The sequence below is a fragment of the Schistocerca serialis genome, chromosome 6, assembly GCF_023864345.2.
Source record: "Schistocerca serialis cubense isolate TAMUIC-IGC-003099 chromosome 6, iqSchSeri2.2, whole genome shotgun sequence".
NCBI classification, from domain to species: Eukaryota; Metazoa; Arthropoda; class Insecta; order Orthoptera; family Acrididae; genus Schistocerca; species Schistocerca serialis.
This window is the reverse complement of record NC_064643.1, coordinates 139,110,823-139,129,738: the sequence shown is the minus strand read 5'-3', so window position 1 is coordinate 139,129,738 and position 18,916 is coordinate 139,110,823. Positions and strand designations below refer to the sequence as shown.

The 18,916-nt window shown below is 45.2% G+C and overlaps 1 protein-coding gene across 1 annotated transcript in view; it reads right to left on the bottom strand.

Annotated features, from left to right (window-relative positions):
- Nucleotides 1-16,447, bottom strand: part of LOC126484694 (uncharacterized) — a 153,086-nt gene extending 136,639 nt beyond the window's left edge. The window contains exon 1 of the mRNA XM_050108290.1: nucleotides 16,291-16,447. Coding sequence (XP_049964247.1) covers nucleotides 16,291-16,447 — 157 coding nt within the window. The remainder of the gene's footprint in view (nucleotides 1-16,290) is intronic.
- Between the last annotated feature and the right edge of the window lie 2,469 nt (nucleotides 16,448-18,916).

Genomic DNA, 18,916 nt, shown 5'->3' with positions numbered 1-18,916 from the left:
GCATCCTTGACCGCCAACCTAGTGAAGGTAACCCGATTTTTTCCACTTTCTAAACACAAGAGACGGGCGCTGGTCCGTGACTGGACTATCGAAAGTGGCCAGCCCAGCTCACGCGTCCCAAACGGAGTGTGTCTGAGTGTGTGTGTGCGCTGCGGTCCGCTGTTATCCGCAGATAAGCGCCGCCCGCCGTCCGCTCTCGGCTCACACGGAGCAGACCGCCGCTGCAGATGTGGAGCGCTCTGCTTTCTCCGTCCCGCATCCTGGCAGCGCCTCCGCTGCTCTGCTCTGGTCGTGGCTTTTTCCGCCTCAGTGCTCGGCCGTGAGAGCATACATAATTGCGATCCGTTCCACTGCCAGTAGGATCTGGCACCGCCTATATGTGCAGAAAAACAGACCCAACAGGTGGATCCTCCAGCGCTGTACTTCACTGTTTGTGTCCCTGCAGTCTGAAAGTAAACTAGCCAACAACCAGACAGTCTGTTCGAATACCATCGAGTTTTACTAGGTGTGTTCCTATTGGTGGTAGTGAGCCCCTGCCTCCCATCGAATTTTGAAGTGACTAATCCAGCCAGTTATAGGAGATCGCTCCCGAACCACAGTGTATCTTGGCATTTTTCGGTTCAGCAAAGAGTGCCAAAAGCGAAGCAAATGATAAGCGGCAGACAGAAACACTAGCACAACCCGGGATCCCATCCCACAACCTTGCATCCATAGACGTCTACTTCATCACACAGCAACACTGCAATCATCAATCATAAACTACACGCATCTGTGAGTCAAACGTCCGCAAGTGGTGTATTATTTGCGCCACGCTAAAAATTGGGCAAAAGCTGTGCTAAAAGAGCTATCAAAAAAATGTGTGTGAAATCTTGTGGGACTTAACTGCTAAGGTCATCAGTCCTTAAGCTTACACACTACTTAACCTAAATTATCCTAAGGACAAACACACACACCCATGCCCGAGGGAGGATTTGAACCTCCGCCGGGACCAGCCGCACAGTCCATGACTGCAGCGCGTAGGCCGCTCGGCTAATCCCGCGCGGCAAAAGAGGTATCAACCGGACCACAAAAACAGCGAATTGGCTTCAGTAAGTACTTCATATTTACTGGATAGTAAATGGAAACGCTTAATACCAGTATTAAAAAACGCTTGTTTTATAGTTCATGTGCCATAAGACGATTAATGACAGCTACGTTACTCTCCAAATTTCGCACACGTTATCACTGAAGATTCATGCTTCCCTAAAAAAAATCATAGCGCCGTATTTTCATTGGAATTTCTTCCTGTTCTTCTTCTGTTCGTATATATTGTGCTTACGAAAAGTAAGACTCCTGAAGCTCAACTTGTTCATTTCAGCAACGTATCATTTCATCAGAGTTACTGATAGAGTTTCCAGACAATTTCTTCAGTGTCTGTGACGACCACCAGTTTGTATTTCCTTGCCCATTATTTGTTGTTAAGCCTAGTTATGTTCAGTAGCTGAAGAACAAAATACTCCGTAGGAATCTCCTTGTTCCTCTGTATTCTGTATAGGTTCTGTACAATTCCATTTTTGTCTCAGGCCTTATGGACACAGAATCTCTGCAGAATCCCCTATAAATTCCCAATAGACACCCATTTATTTCTCAATCACGTCAGCAGACTGTTCTTCCCCGTCTTTGAGGCCCTCACCGTACTCTTTCTGTCAATCAGCTCTCTTCTCTGCGTTCGGCAGTGAAATTCCTTTTGCACTCTTAATGTTGATGCCCTTACTTTTAATTTCACCGACAACTGTTTGACTTTGCTCGACCATTCCCACGATCATTTCCTTTTCGATATCTCGAGGTATCACCTACAGCCATATCGATATAGTTGCTCTGCAGGTCCCGGTTATTTAATTCCTTAGTCACTTGTACTGCTTTGCAGATATACTTTTCTGGTCATAACTGTATTTCCTTCTTTCGTCAAACAATAGAAATATTTCTCCTGTCACTTAATGTTTCTCCTGAGTTATTTCCTATGTGCCTATAAATTTCCAACAGCTCTGACGCTCATTTTTGTGGATCCACTTTTACTCAGCTGAAATAACACGCTGTGGTGCCCATTATCACAGCATTTACAGCATCAGATACCTTCAAACCCACATTATCATTCGCTGTTACCACAGTATCCCACCTCCTTCCACACTGATTCTTCCAGTCCGTTCTCCTGAACATCAAATTTCCCCTCATCATTACTAAATTCTTATCTGTATCTATATTAATATTTGATTTCCGAAACTATGAGAGACAACTTCTTCTTACATTCCAAACATCGAACCAGTAATTCATTCTATTCCGACCACTACTGTAGCATTCCAGTGCTCCATGATTGTTAGGAATTAATTTCCCTTTTCATGATATGCCAGCAATGATCTCATATATTCCCTGTCCTTTCATATTCTGCTTTTGACATCAGCATCCATAGCTGAACTGTTGTTGTTTTCTTTAGTTTGCTGTCGATTCTGATGAGAACAATCCTCCCTATTCACAACGAATCCTACTCCGTTTGTATAATTGCTCTTCTTGATGTTATCCTGTATTCAACTGATAAAAAATATCGTTGCCTTCGTCACATCTCACATCACTGAATGCGAACGGGGGACTAATCATGAATTACTTGTCAGTGCAGAGATCATTCTGACACTCTATCAACATATCCTGTGGATACTAATTGCGTATCTTCAATTCGATTTATGATTCTTTGTCTTTAGGGCGAGTTTTCCTCCCCAGGGGCAACACCTGTCCTCTCCTCAGCCCTCTCTGGCGAGGCCATTGTCAGTATAAAGGTGACTTCTTATAACGGAAGTATTCTATAGCCCTTACACGTACATTTTTAAAATCAGAATCTATAGCAGTGGCAGGGATAGAAGTTGGACGGTAGAATGCGTTGATTACGATCCAAAGTACTTAACGTTAGACGATTGTGACACAAACTTGACGAATAGGTTGCTAGGACGGGCCACCGTAAATACAACCAGAACGTCTGATTACTGTGTTCACTAGGCTGTAACGGACTATGTGGTGAATTTCCTGAGGCACACAAATAATTTTTAATGTTTATAGCTACCGATTTCGCATTGACTTCGCTTTCTAAGTGGAACTATACATAATTTGCTATGGAACTGAAAGCTGTCTTAGTAAAGGTGTTCAACGACGTAAAAAGTGTGGAAATTGACACTCTTATAACAAGATAACAGCGCTAGAAACTACTGTACAGTTCTCGTGCGCAAGAAGACTATCAGTCTGAGCTCTGCTTTCGTAGCAGTCAAACAATTCGTTCGTGAAGCTATCCACACTTGCACATAGTATACGATCGTTGGAAAAATGGATATGGTTTGTGTTAATGGCGAATGCCAAATAGCGTAGCGGCGAGGTTCTATGATAAAAATATCCTGATCGCTTCACGATCTGTCTTTGCAAACATTATTTAAGAAAATTCCAATAGACCGGAAATATGGTGAATACAAAACACCAACGGAAAACTGACAGAAACACATCTAATAATTAAACAGCTGTAACGTACAATCCTACGCCACGGCAACGCAATTTGAATGTGGGAAAAGGATCAGTCAAAGCGGTGTTCTGTGTAAATTACATTCCAACGCATTTCAGATTTTCCGAATTTCATTCCATCAACAGCTTCGTAGCACTAACTTTCAAACTCAGTAACTGTGAAGTGATACGGTACCTATACACAAAACTTTCCTAAAGGATGAATCAGCGTCTACTAACCATGGGGAAACTGATCTTCGTAATATGCACTAGTGTCCAGTTAGTTTGCTAAGGGAAGTGGATAAACAGCAGTCGGTTTGTCATCGTGCGGTACAGGCTTTTTAACAATCGCATCATTGCACCCTACTTTACTGATGCGACTCTGAATAGCCACAAGTTGGTTCAAATGGCTCTGAGAACTATGGGACTTAACATCGGACGTCATTAGTCCCCTATAACGTAGAACTACTTAAACCTAACTAACCTAAGGACATCACACACATCCATGCCCGAGGCAGTATTCTAACCTGCGACCTTAGCGGTCACGCGGCTCCAGACTGTAGCGCCTAGAACCGCTCGGCCACCCCGGCCGGCCGTAGGCTACAGGTATAGCGCAACATCTGGTACCATGCATCCCTGCTCCTATGCACTGCTGTGTTCATTTGATGTGGAGACGCCTGTACCATACAATGATGCATCGGTATGTAATATAAAGGTCACATCTCTAGTCACTCAGGGTAACAGGTAGGTTCCCGAGCGACGTGACGCAGTGGTTAGCACATTGGACTCGCCTTTCGGAGGACGACGGCTCAAACCCGCGTCTGGGGTTTTCCCTGATTTCCCTGATTCGCTTCACTCGAATTCCAGGATAGTTCCTTTGCAACGGCACGGACGATTTCCTTCCCCATCCTTCCCTAAACCAATGAGACCGATGATATCGAACTTTGGTCCCCTCCTCCAAACCAACCAAACAGGTAGGTTGACAAATATCAGTAGGATTGGGAGTGAGGGACGATGCGAGAGAACAAGTAGCAGTCACATGTGTGACAAGAGCACGGTGTCACGTTGTTCTCGCATGGTCGTTCTAATGGTAATGGCCCTCAAGCGACGCGACTGTACAGGGAGCATATTCCACACAGACTGCTGTTCGCACAGGACATTTCTACGCTGTATCGACTAGTGCAGCGGACGTCAAACTTTTTTGTTCAAGACAGTGGCGGCTTATCAGAGGAGTTATTTCATCCAAACCGCCAGCACTAGAGAGCAAGTGAAAGTGCGAAAGCTTAACCCTAATCTAAGGCGGAGAGGCACGAAGTATATGACGAGAAGGCCTGCCGCTGCCGCCGCCACTCCATTGGCGAGCTTTCCTTGCTCGGTATGTTGAGCAGTGTAAGCATAAAATGCTGTTCCTTCTGTTCCTGTGGGGAAGAAATGAAAAGGACCTTACCTACACGATTTGTCCTTGGGTGATGTGGTGGTGATATCCTGTATCTACCGCGACAAAATTATTCTCGCAGCAGGTCAGGCCGACGTGCTGTTGGCCTGAGGTGCGGTTGGTGGCCCAGCTCATGGACGAGCCGGTTATGGGCAAGCCCCGCCTTCTCGTAGAAGGACCTCGCGATTGTCCTTAATTTGTCCTTCAAGAGCGGGATGCCTGTGTCCTCGTGCAGCAGGCGAGTAGAATACTCCCTTGGAAGACGATGAGCGGTCTTCAGAGTTCCATTCTACATCCTTTGCAGCGTTGCGATGAGCCAGTCTGCGGATTTTCCCCACACCACAGCTGCGTATTCAAACAGTGGTCAGACTAGTGTCGACTGCGTGTTCAGGAGTGGGTAGAAAGAGCGAAGGCACCCTATGACTCTGCTCTCTGACGTCTCGGATATGAGGTGCCCAGGAGAGTCTTTGGTCCAGGGTAACACCTAGGTACTTCGCCGTCTTGCTCCATTGGCTAGGTGCTCCCAGGATTTCGACGAGTGGGAGATCTGGTGACAGCACTCTTCGGATAAAGAATACTGCCTAGCTATTCGCTACGTTGAATTTCAGCCACCATTTCGTTGACGACGAACACAGGGCGCCATATCCGAGTCAGAGTCTGCGTTGAATCGTGTGCTTGTTCATACTGCGAGTGTACAACGCTGTGTCATCGGCAGAGAGCCAATTCGACGCGAGCCACCCCCTGTATGTCGGCAGTGTACAGTGAGTACTGTATGGAGCCGAGCACCGACTCCTGTTGCACTCCAGCACTTATCTGTCGGTTTGTTGACGTACCATCGTCTGCTCAGACGTGGAACGTTTGCTCCATTAGGTACTATCTGAGGACTGAGTGTGACGTTGGTAACCCGAGTACAAGGAGTTTGCACACGAGATCGTCGTGCCAGATGCAATCGAACTCTCTGGACATGTTGAGGAACACTGCCCCGAGGTATTCTCTAGTTTCCAGCGCTCTCATCGCCGGCTCTGCCTGTTTCAGAAGCCGTTTCGCGTACAGCCTCTCGAAAACTTACTAGAGGGACGGGAGCAGGCTGATGGGCCGATAGATGGTGACCTGGCGTGGGTCTTTGCCAGTCTTCGGGATGGCCACAACTTTAGTGTGTTTCCTCGATGCCGGGTAGCTGCCTGTGCCAAGTATCTCGTTGAACGTGTCACCTAAATGCTGCTGTGCATCTGGTGGGACATCCGCAGTTGGTTGTTTATTCCGTCGCTGCCTCCTGCGTCCCTAGTGTTCATGAAACGAAGTCGCACCGCAACTTCTTTCTCTGCAATCGGCTCGATTACGTATTCTTCATTCCTAGCTGCTAGGAAGATCGGTAGCTGTTCGTCGACCCGAGGGCTGTATGCCTCGTCCACGTCGTCGCCCACTGACTTTAAGTTTCCGACGAATGCGTCGGCCAGCACCCTCGCTTTAGCATCTGGCTCACTGAAGTACTCATTTCCGACTTGTAGCGGTGGTACGAGCTGTCAGCGCCGCAAGAAGTTCTTCACGATTTTCTAGGAGCTGCCTTCGATTGGGTTAAGCCTGGACATTCCGTGTTCCTACGTTCTTCGACTACGTCGCATGCGGTCGACGAGGCGTTTGGTGTCGCTTTGGCGAGTGAATTGCCATTCAAGGAATAGTTGTTTGTTCTATGTGGTAATCGTCAGGATGTGTGGCGCCAACTGCCGCGAGAAGTCTCGGGGTTGACTGAGTTTGCTGCTCGTAGTATCCTTCGGTTGAGGAAAGCTGGGGCTGCATTAGCCCCGACTATGTCGGGGTTGGCCGCGCCTTCTAGAGGCCCTAGTATTTCCGCTTGGAAACGATCGCAGTCCAAGTTTCTGTAAGTTGGTCGGCGCTAATCACGTCCATCTCATAGATGACTGGAACATGGGCGGATGAGAGGACGTTCTGCGTCTCGGGGCATGTGAATGGTCCGATGCCCTTCAGGAGTGCGAAGTCGATCTCAAACGACTTAGGGAGGGGAGGAGCGTGGTGCAAAACGGCCCCAGGCAGAAAGCGCCATTTCGGTGCACAACGCGGGAAAGCCGGTGCCCACTAGCATTGGTGAGACGAGAGTTCTATTCAGGTTTTTTCACACTAAAATCTCCGCCAATGAAAAGTCGCCCTCAAGTGACAGCAGATAATTGAAATATCCTCAACATTTCGCAGCCCTGTCAGCAACTGTATGAATATTAATTTTAACTTTAATAACCAACAGCCTCAGTGGCACCGTTTACCTAGAATTTACCTAGGTTTCAGTCGGGATAGGACATCGTCAAGCTAAAACTACAAATCCATAAATTATCGCCACACTGTAAAAACTTATCTGAAACTGCCTCGTCTCCACTTCGCGACCGCGATGCGACAGCCACGAGTGCTGTACTGGAACTGACTGTAGCGTCATGAGGCCCGCCTTGGCGCCGGCTCATAAACTGTATGATAGTTACTTGTTGGGACAAGGCGCGAACTTAACTCCTGACCTTGAATTTACTAGTAAAGCGAAATAAAAGGTATAGCTGAGGAAAAGAGCGTATATGCTGCCCTGCGCAGAACGTACTTAGATCGACTGTCTTAACATTTATGAAGTATTCATTGGTCATGATATGAGGACGACATCATGTGCTTACAAGGTATGGCCTCTCTAGGAAAATTTTTGTGTTTAAGCACGAAGTTTAAGCACCTAAAAACAACTTAGGAGTGGGAAAGATAATATAAAGCCAGATTCGTCATTATTATGACTAGATCTAGAAATTTTTAAGACGTAATTGTTAAACCTTGCTTAGCTATGGTTAGAACGCATGAACATCGTATTGACTAAGCACACAAATGGTCATGATTGAACTTGTGAACAAGTCTATATCTAATCTGTAGCATCCGGCAATACAGGCCATATAAAGTAGATGGTCATTATTCAAGATTAGTATATTTGACCCGAAATGGTCTAGAATCAAGTCAGAAACTAATACACGTGCGTGATTGAACTTCTTGACGAAGTTATGGTTACGAATTGCAGAAAACACTATAGTAGCTGATAATGTGGCGGCAATGGGGCACTCAATTTGCCTTCATGGAGGTGATCCACGCACATACTGTAAAAATTGTGTGTGGACCGCTGCCACCATAACTCGGGCCTAGTGACTGAACTGTGAAAATTTACTTTCAAAATCTTTTCTTAAAGAATTTACTTCATTTACTAGCGATTCATCGAATATTAACACACTATGTGAGCGTGGAAGTAGTTGCCAAGGAGTAACTGATGGAAACAAATTAAATTTCAACCAATGGAAATTTTATTCATAAAAGCTTTTTCAAAAATAGATTTAAAATTTATAAGCAGAAAAGCACCCTCGAAATATCAAGTTACAATTTAACAAATGTGAATATTATTCCTAAGGCTTTTTCAAAATAGTTTTAAAACTATAAGCAGAAAAGCACCCTCGAAATACCAAGTTTCAATTATTTAGAGGCAGAATAAAAAACTTTTTTATTCGTTACAGTAGGGGCCTTCGGGCTGAGAAGCTTCCGCCCCCTTTCAACACGGCCGCAGTCACGGCCGCTCACAACGACCTCTGAAAAACTACACTGGTGCAAATCTGCAACACACCAGATTACTTTAAACTACTATTTTTAACAACTCACGCAAACGCATTAACTATGCACCCCGTAAGAGGAATGGAAATGGTACAAACACTCACACTAAGAACTTATTTTCCACCAAAAGCGCAATTTGTTTTTAAAATGGCTCTTACGGTGGAAGGGTGGCAACTTTATAAAAAATGACTATTTAAATAAAACCCATGAAATTCAGACTTACATAAAGTGTACAACATGCTCTGCATTACGCATATACCGCCTCGCAAGATGATAGGTAAGATAAAAACATATTTCAGGAATTCGGTCCTTACCTTAATTCTATAAGTTCGTTAACACCGAATCCGACAAACATGACAGAGGCAGCTACTAACGTATGGCAGATTGACAGGAGGGAGGGGGGGTTCACTAATCAACCCGAACCGCAGATTGCTCTAAAGTTCCCCAATTCCACAAGGGAAAAATGGACCACCCAATTCACAACAAGCACATTCCCGCGGGTGGGCAAACGAAGAATAATGGTGGGCCGACCCCAAAACAAAGCGGCTGGTGACCTCACCAAGAAAACAAGTAGAATTTAACAAGTATATGAAACAACATATCTCCAATCACTTAACTTCTAATAAACTGCGATTGCTGGCGAAGTCCTGGCGCAGCATCCCCAACCCTCTCCCGAAGCGTCCTCTACCAGCTGCTTCAACGGACGGAGGAAGGCGCGTCGATCACCCGTCGCACGGCGTCGCAGCTCGCCCCGGCCAGCCCGATGTCGTGGTTCTGGTCCTGTTGCTCTCTTGTGAACCGCGAAGCCACTACCCCTTTCTATACGGCGCGGCCTACTGGACTTACGTGGGGACCCCACATGCTGCGACGCTCAAGGCGGGCAAGTCATCTCGTGTCTCAGTGGGCGACCAACCAATCGACCAATCCAACCACCAATGACGGTTACCCGAGCAACTCGAGCAGACTGGCGGCCTAACGCGCAGACTCAGATGCAGGAACTCAGCCCCGAGCGGGCGACCACTAGCTGAGTTCTGTTACTGGTGGAGTGGCAAGACTCTCATTTTCTGGCTTACAGTTTGATGCAAACGACAGACATACTCGCACTCCGACGACATACTGACACTGACTGCACCACACTCAGCCGGCTGACCAACTGACTAGACTCGCCTCGACTGACCGACTCTCTCTCCGCCTGACCACCTTAACGTACGGCAGACCGACAGACAGGCAGACACTGACTGCCCAACACTGAGCCGGCTGACTAGACTCATACTGACAGACTGGCCGACGCAGGATCACTGACCAACTGCCGAGCTCATAGCGCCCCTTAAATGTACGTGAACAGGCTACCTTATTCCCTTTCACACCAGAGGGAGACACAAAAGCTGCGATTGCCACAGCGGCGCCACCGCCAGCAACGGAGGGCAACTGCTTTACACTATGCGCTGCGGCACGCTTTTCAAAACAGCAATTTTTACTACAGCTCAGTGACCACTGCCATTGAACTTAGGGAATGACAGCGGAATTATGTCTAAAGCTAAAGTGTGACTTAGCGAACATCGCTCCAGTCAACACACTTAAAACTATTGACCGACAGAGGTCAATTATGCTCAAAGCTAAAGTGTGACTTGGCGTACATGGCTCGGTCAACACACTTAAAATAAAACCTCCCGTATCCAATTGTTCTCCAAATCCAACAAGCCTCCAATCTGATGCCCCTTCCTATCGTCCTATCTGTCTCACATCGGTGTTCAGCAAGCTCTTGGAATCCTTCCTTATCCGGCGCATCCATCATCACCTCCACCAATACCACCTCCTCCCCAACACCCAATGTGGCTTTCGACCTTCCTTCTCTGCCGATGACCAACTCCTCCGCCTCACTCATCTCCTCTCCCTCCAGCTTAACTCCCGTCGCTAGGCCATTTTTGTCTCCCTCGACCTTGAAAAGGCCTACGACCGTGTCTGGCATCCCGGTCTCCTATTTAAACTCCAAACCTATGCCCTTCCTGTCAACTACATCTGTCTGATGGCCTCCTTCCTCTCCCGCTGCCCCTCCTATGTTACCATCCCTAATGCCAATTCCCACACCTTCTACCCCTCTCCAGGTGTGCCCCAGAGCTCTGTCCTCTCCCTTCTCCTCTACCTCCTGTACATGGCAGATATGCCCTAACACCTCCCCCCCTCCAGTACACGTCTTGCAATATGCCGATGACATCGCATTCCTCGCTCTCGCACCTACCCTCCAATGGTCCCAACGCCTTCTCCAGAATCACCTTGACGTTTTTGGCGCATGGTGTAACCAGTGGCTCCTGAAAATCAATCCTTCCAAGACCCAGGCAATCATCATAGGTCGTACCACTCACTCCTTCTGGCTCCTGGATTTCTCCCTGACTGTCTGTGCCCGTCCTGTCCACCTCACCCCCACCCTCACCTACCTTGGCCTCACCATTGATAATCACCTCACCTGGATTCCTCATCTCCGCTCCATCCAATCCAAAACCCACAACCACCTCCGACTCCTCGAACTCCTCTCTGGCCGGACATGGGGGTTGCACCCCTCTACCATCCTCCACACCTACAAATCCTCAATCTGTCCCATCCTCTATTATGCCAGTACTGCCTGGATATCTGCCCCCCCCCAAATTCTATAAGTCCCTCCAGATCCTTGAGCATCATGCACTCCACCTCACCTTCCATATACGCCTCCTGTCCCCCATGCGGATCCTCTATGACCTCATTCCACCCCCCATCTGCTCCTATTCCTCGAACATATCCACATACTCTACACCTTCCACTGCCTTGATCCCCCTCATCCCCTGGTTGCTCCTCTCCTCTCCCATCCTCGCCCCCTGCCATGCCTTCATTGTTGTGTCCCTCCTACCCTCCATCTCTACGTCCTGCATCTCCTTTCCCAAGGTGGCTTCCATCAACTGCCCGTCCCAGATGATGCCCTCTCTCCCTCCATTTATCCCTCCTATCAACTCTGATTCTCACCCCCTCCTTTCCTCTATCCTTTCCCTCGGCTCCCTCTTCCTCCCCTTTCCATCCTGTGTTTTCTCCCTGCCTAACCTCCCCATACCTCCCTTTCCCCCCCCCACCAAGTCCTTTTGTATTCTCCTCCTCTGCCTTCCCCACTCCCTGTCGAGTCTGCTCAGCATCCCCCACCTCTCTTATGGGTCCTCATCCTGCATTGGCTCCTTTCCCTCCTCCCCCCCCCCCTTCGCTTTTGCTCTCCCCCTTTTTTTATTTTCCCATCATCTGTCCAGTTTCTCCCCACCTGCTCTCGGCTGTGGTATGTCATATTTGTGCCAACTTTTTAGTGCCGTGTTTACGTGGCTGTTTAGTCTTGTGCGTCTTTCCAAAATGTTGCGAACAGAAATCATGCTGTCGCTGGGTGTGAATTTTATATCTCTTGCGAACAGAAACCAGACTGTCGCCGTGTTTTTTTTTAATTGTCTGTCTATTATTTTTCTGCTTCCTGTGTATTTTATTAGCATTATCAACCCTTTGTTTTCTGTTTTAAGTTCCACAATTTTCCGCCATTTTACCTTTAAGTCACCGATTTTATCGCCAACTTTTATTATTTATTATCTTCATGTTTTTAAAACAATTTCTGTAGGCCGAAGAACGGCGTACTAAACTGCTTCCAGTGCGCCCCCTTCAGGGGGAATCGAAACTCAATAAAGAAAAAAAATTAATGTAAATGACCGACATAGGTCAATATGTACTTAAAGTATTACTCTAAATTATGAGAGGATGACGGGAAAATGGTTAAATTATGAAGTGATTTGGCAAGCAACGCTCCAAGGATACCTTTAAACGTCATTGAATAAGATCAATTCAAACTGATCCGGCTAGTCTGAACCAAAACTTCATATCCAGTAGATTGTGGCAAGGTGACATTACCCTCTCATGATGCTTATATGGATATGAATGCCATTATTAAGTTAATAAAAAGTTGTGTATGACTAGGTGATGGCATCACTCCTATCATATACACATAGTATTGACCACAATCGGTCATACTGAAGGATTATGTGATGCACCTATATTCTGTAAAGGGGTAGTGACTTGCTGATCGTCATTCCGGTTACTACAAGTACATTCTATTGACCGACGAAATTATTATCCACTAATTAAATCAAGAGTTGAAACCGTTCTTAACTCTAGAACGTGCATACCGAATATCGGTTGACCATGTGTGTTTATGTTCAAGGTGTTCAATACGCCAAATATTAACCATTTACGCTGCTACCCTATATAATAATGAAATATTAATTAGGTAACTGAATATTCGTATATAACTAAGGTTCGCAGGAGAGCTTCTGTAAAGTTTGGAAGGTAGGAGACGAGGTACTGGCAGAAGTAAAGCTGTGAGGACGGGCCGTGAGTCTTGCTTGGGTAGCTCAGTTGGTAGAGCACTTGCCCGCGAAAGGCAAAGGTCCCGAGTTCGAGTCTCGGTCCGGCACACAGTTTTAATCTGCCAGGAAGTTTCAATAGACAACTCCATAGATGGGTCCAAAAATTTTTTACGGTGTCAAACTAATATACCTAGCTATTCAACCTACGGGAACACGTTGTTCCATATCACATATTCATCCGTACTACAGTACAAAAACGAGAAAGACCAAGGCTCGCACCCAGGACCCTTGGTACGAGAAAATAGCGCTGTGCCCACTTCCCCAAGGGGGCTTTACGCGACAGACTCTGACAGCTATGCTTTTCCTGTGCTTCGCAGGTCATGTATTACCTATTACTTACCGTTTACGCTCATTCTCCTGGACGACATCACATAGCACAAACTACATCGGAGTTCTGGTTGATACCCTGTTGATATACAACGTTTGGTACATATCTGACTGTCTGGCATCTGGAGGTTTGGTGTGAGTAGTAATAGTAGCAATAGTAGTGGTAGTCGTGATGGTGTTCGTTAGAGTCACTAGGTATGTATACATACAAAGGGGACTTTCTGATATGTCACTTGGCCTCCCCAGAATTTAGGCCCATGAAGCGGCACTGGTTCAAGAGCCAGTACTAACACTGTGGGACGGCACATTGAGCCACATGTTTACTGATATTATTAATAGGTCACTTATGTAAATTAATGTGTAATGAGCCCCAATAGACTCACTATGGTAACGGCCCATACGTTGGCGCCGGTCCACGACTGCTGATCGTTAAAACTCAGCACCATTCACAACATTTCGGTGTTTTACCTTGCTTTTTGTTACAATAACATCTTTTATTTTTTTTTACAGTTTACATTCTTACATATTAAACATTATCAGGACGTGCCATTTTATTTTATCTTTTTTACGACAGCTGATATATTTTCTTATTTATGAATTTTTGCTATATATACAGAGACAGTAACAAAAACGAAAAGATAATTAAAATTTCAGTACAATGAAATGCCTAATTTTACTGTGGTAGAAATGGCCATGTCACCACGACACACATACTCACTTTTATCAAATTCTAAGCATATCACCTCTGGCTGGAATGAGAACTGCATACAAATTTGCCACAATAGTTACAAACTGTTTTTATTTTTTTGTCTAGATTTCTTGGACACAGAGAGCACGTTTATTGTTTGTTGGTGGGCTGCTTATTCACAGGTATACTGAGTCCTTTAGGCTCATAGTCATATCCAAGAGCAAGAAGACCACTTTTTGCTCCCTCTTGAAGGTACCTTTTATCAGGTTGTCTTCTTTTGATGTAAGGATACACAAGTTGTCGCCCTAACTCCAACAGGAACTGTCGCCTCTTCTGATTTGAAGTCAGGCTTTGTGGGTGATGATACAACCATATAACCATTGCAGCGATTCCAGCAATGTCGATCATATTATAGAAGAGTGCAAGGGGCCAGCGCTTGGTGTTGTGTTTCACGCTATAGGTGCCCACAAGTTGATACAGGGTGTCAACATCCGCTTTATATTACTTCTGGCTTCTTTTCGTGGCCAACTACAGTTCGTGATGAGTGAAAAGAGGAGACAAGTATAACTGCTGATGACTTCTTTGATACATATGATACTAATCATATGGAATGAGACAATCCAAACATAGAGGAATTTACTCCTGTCGAACGATATGGCTGCATCTCCTTAGGAATTTCAATCTTGTTTTTCCTTAGAGTTTTCACCGCCAGCAATTCTCTCACTAAATGTATGCTACTGAAAAAATTGTCAGCTAGAATATTGCGGCTCCTATTGAAACATTTTGCAGTTAGATTTCTTATGACTCTGAGACCATGATTTACTTCTCTCTGTTGGCTGGTTGTTTTCCCAAGTAAATCTGTCAGTTCAGTGGAAGTGAATTTCTAGAATCGCAAGCCCACCATATTTTTATATCATATTTAGCAGGTTTGCTTTCCAGGTTTTGTCGAAATGAACATTTCCCTCTAAACCCAACAAGCTGTTCAGTTATGTCAAAGCCTGGACTGTATATGGAAGAAATCTGTGAATTGAACATTTCCCAGATGTCTCTAAATCCAGCTAATTTATCATGAATCCAACGATCTTCCCTTGTTTGGGTATTGTCAAATCAGAGAAAACGTGTGATAGCTCGAAACCTTTTTAGGCGTATTGTTGCTCTGAAAATAGGCCCGCCATGACCTTCCTTCCGCTATTCACTCACGTCTTCCCTGCCTGATCTGTAGGCTCCAGAAGGTAAAAGCAAAGCAGTGTACGCCTCTAATTCTTCCATACCTTAGGTGTAATGCTAGGATAATCTTCATTCCATTTTTGTACACTCGCCTAGCCTTACCACGAAGGACATTATTTCTGGGGTAATTACGAGCTTTAGGACTTCTTTTATTGAACTAGGGGGTACCACTTTAGGACCAGGTTTATCACGAATTATATTATGAGATGGAGCTTGGAACTTAGTTGGAGGCTCTTTGTACAACATCATTCCATTTTTTTCCGAAATAATCTTGCATAGTGTTGTCATTGTAATTCTGTCAGAGACAGCAAAGGACTTGGAAGAGCAGTTGAACGGAATGGACAGTGTCTTGAAAGGAGGATATAAGATGAACATCAACATAAGCAAAACGAGGATAATGGAATGTAGTCAAATTAAATCGGGTGATGCTGAGGGGATTAGATTAGGAAATGAGACACTTAAAGTAGTAAAGGAGTTTTGCTATTTAGGGAGTAAAATAACTGATGATGGTCGAAGTAGAGAGGATATAAAATGTAGACTGGCAATGGCAAGGAAATCGCTTCTGAAGAAGAAAAATTTGTTAACATCGAGTATAGATTTAAGTGTCACGAAGTCGTTTCTGAAAGTATTCGTATGGAGTGTAGCCATGTATGGAAGTGAAACATGGACGATAACCAGTTTGGACAAGAAGAGAATAGAAGCTTTCGAAATGTGGTGCTACAGAAGAATGCTGAAGATAAGGTGGGTAGATCACGTAACTAATGAGGAGGTATTGAATAGGATTGGGCAGAAGAGAAGTTTGTGGTACAACTTGACTGGAAGAAGGGATCGGTTGGTAGGACACGTTTTGAGGCATCAAGGGATCACAAATTTAGCATTGGAGGGCAGCGTGGAGGGTAAAAATCGTAGAGGGAGACCAAGAGATGAATACACTAAGCAGATTCAGAAGGATGTAGGTTGCAGTAGGTACTGATGAAGAAGCTTGCACAGGATAGAGTAGCATGGAGAGCTGCATCAAACCAGTCTCAGGACAACAGTGTTGTCATTACTTATAGTTACATAATCGTCACTGTGTATGACGTCATCTTCATTATCTTCCTCTTCTATTACATCACTGCCTTCCTCCTCTTCACTATCTGAGGGCATGTGTTCATCACCATTCAGGTCAAAAGTACTTGTATCATCGACATCAGCATCATTCCACATCTGAAGATGAATCTTATCAGCTTCTTCAGCCCGAAGAAGTTATCCATCAACACAAAACAAAAAATTACGAATAAGTTTTCCATCAACCCAAAACAAAAAATTAATCCCGTAATTAAATTCTAATCTAAGTTATAAGAAAATCGTTTTTCCTACAGTTCCCACAGTTTTCATACTTTTGACTTGTTTATGTTATAATGAACAGACATTCCTTACTTTTTATGAATAATATCATACATGTATGAAAAACTGTAAGATTTGAAAACAAATACTGTGCTTACCAAATAAAGCCAACCACGATCCATTTCCCTCGCTTCAATAATGCTGTCTGAAGCTTAACAACTGCGTAACCTTCATTTTTAATCAGTTCTGCCAACTTCGGCAATTTTCTGGCAACACTAAATCAGTTAAACCAGCCGAGGTCTTTGAAAACCCCAAGTTCCATTTTCGTTGATTCCTAAACTAAGTCATCATAAATTAAAGAAATAGTTAATTAATGTTATTTCTGCATAGTAGTCATTTAGATCATAACTACGAGAGAGATGTCAGGGACCATGAGCGTTGCAGAAGTGTAAGTGGTATGGGGTCTCGAAAGACACCACGCCCCAGCGGAGGATTAACTTACATTTTTCCACATTTAGAGCTAGCTGCCATTTTTCTGTACGCCGCAGCATCATCAGCAAACAGCCACAGATTGCTGCTTACCCTATCCGCTAAATCATTTATCTATACAGAAAACAATAGCGCCTATATAGAAAACAATAGCGGTCCTATCACGCTTCCCTGGGGCACTCTTGACGAGACCCTAGTCTCCGATGAACACTCGCCGTTGAGGATACACACTGGAAAATTGGAAATTCGTGGTCATGTCTTATGAGACCAGAATGCTGAGGTCATCGGTCCCTAAGCTTACACACTATTTAATCTAACTTAGACGACACACACACCCATACCCGAGGGAGGACTCGAACCTGCGACGGGGGGAGCCGGATACACACTGGGTTGTATTACTTAAGAAGTCTTCGAACTACTCACTTATCTGTGAACTTATTCCATCCGCTCGTACCTTCGTTAACAGTCTACAACAGCACATCATGTAAAATGCTTTCCGGTAATCTAGAACTACGGCATCTGCATATTGCCCTTCATCCATATTTCGCCGTATATCATGTGAGAAAAGGGCAAGTTGAGTTTCGCAAGAGCGATGCTTTCTAAAACCATGCTGATTCGTGTATATAAGCTACTTAGCCTCAAGAAAGTTTGGAATTGGAATATGTTAAAAAATTTTGCAGCAAACTGAAGTTAGTGATATTGGTCTGTAATTTTGCGGGTCTGTTCTTTTACCATTCTTATGCACTGGAGTCACATGCGCTTTTTTCCAATGACTTCTTGCGCGATGCACCAGTGTTTGTAACACAGTGCTCCTCTGTGCCGGTTGATGGTGGCTGATGGGGTGCACGTATAGATCGATATGGGTAGGTTTTTCTATAGCCACCATGGGCAAAGCATCCATTTCATCCGCGGCGGACGAGGACGACGAGGGACGACAGTGAATAGTCTTTTTGCACATAACTTCCAGATGTAGCAAACCTCTTCAAAGAGAATTTTGAGGATATGGTCTCAGACACTGGCGCCATTAAAGCCTAATTGTTTCTTTCGATAAGTTCGTCATTTGGCCCCACGGACGTGAGAAACTTTACGAGTTATTGGAACATCTCAACACCAGCAACAGCATTATCCAGTTCACCATGGAGGTAGAAAAAGACAATGCATTACCTTTCCCCGACGTCCTCGTCCGCCGCAAGCTAAGAGGAACCCTTGACCACAGCGTCTATAGAAAAACCTACTCACATCGATCAGTGCTCGAACGCCATCAGACCTCATCACCCGGCACGGAAGCAAAAGATCCGTGCATCGTGCCAGAATGATATTAGACGCTGATAACTTGCGGCATCAACTGAACTACCTACGCAACATCTTCAGATACAACGTCTATAATGCTCATCAAATAAATGCAGTGCGTTCAAACAAGATTCACCAAAAGACCCCCGACGAGGAGCAGGAAAAGAAATTTGCTTCCTTGCCTTTCTGTGGCTCCGTCTCGGCCGAGATAAGGTGTCCATTTCGTGCACGGTTGTCGGAGCAACACTGCTTGCGTACAAAATTCTCATTTCCTGCTGATAGGGTGCCAAGTAGAAGTTCTTACGATGTCGACGCTTTGTAGCGTAGTTGGATGGAGATTACGACTATGTGTTCCTATTCTCAGTTTCTTCCTCGGCACATACTGTACTAACCGTCGGATTTTGTCGGTATCGTTCTGTTAATCCACGTAGATGTGTGTGTACAGCCCTCCGCCCCTAAATTACGCTTATGACTCATGGTCAATTCGGGACACTCCGGTTCTGGATCCAGACTACTACAAATACTGGTTCTTTGAATTTGCGCAACTGGATTTAGACAGAGGTACTTAGC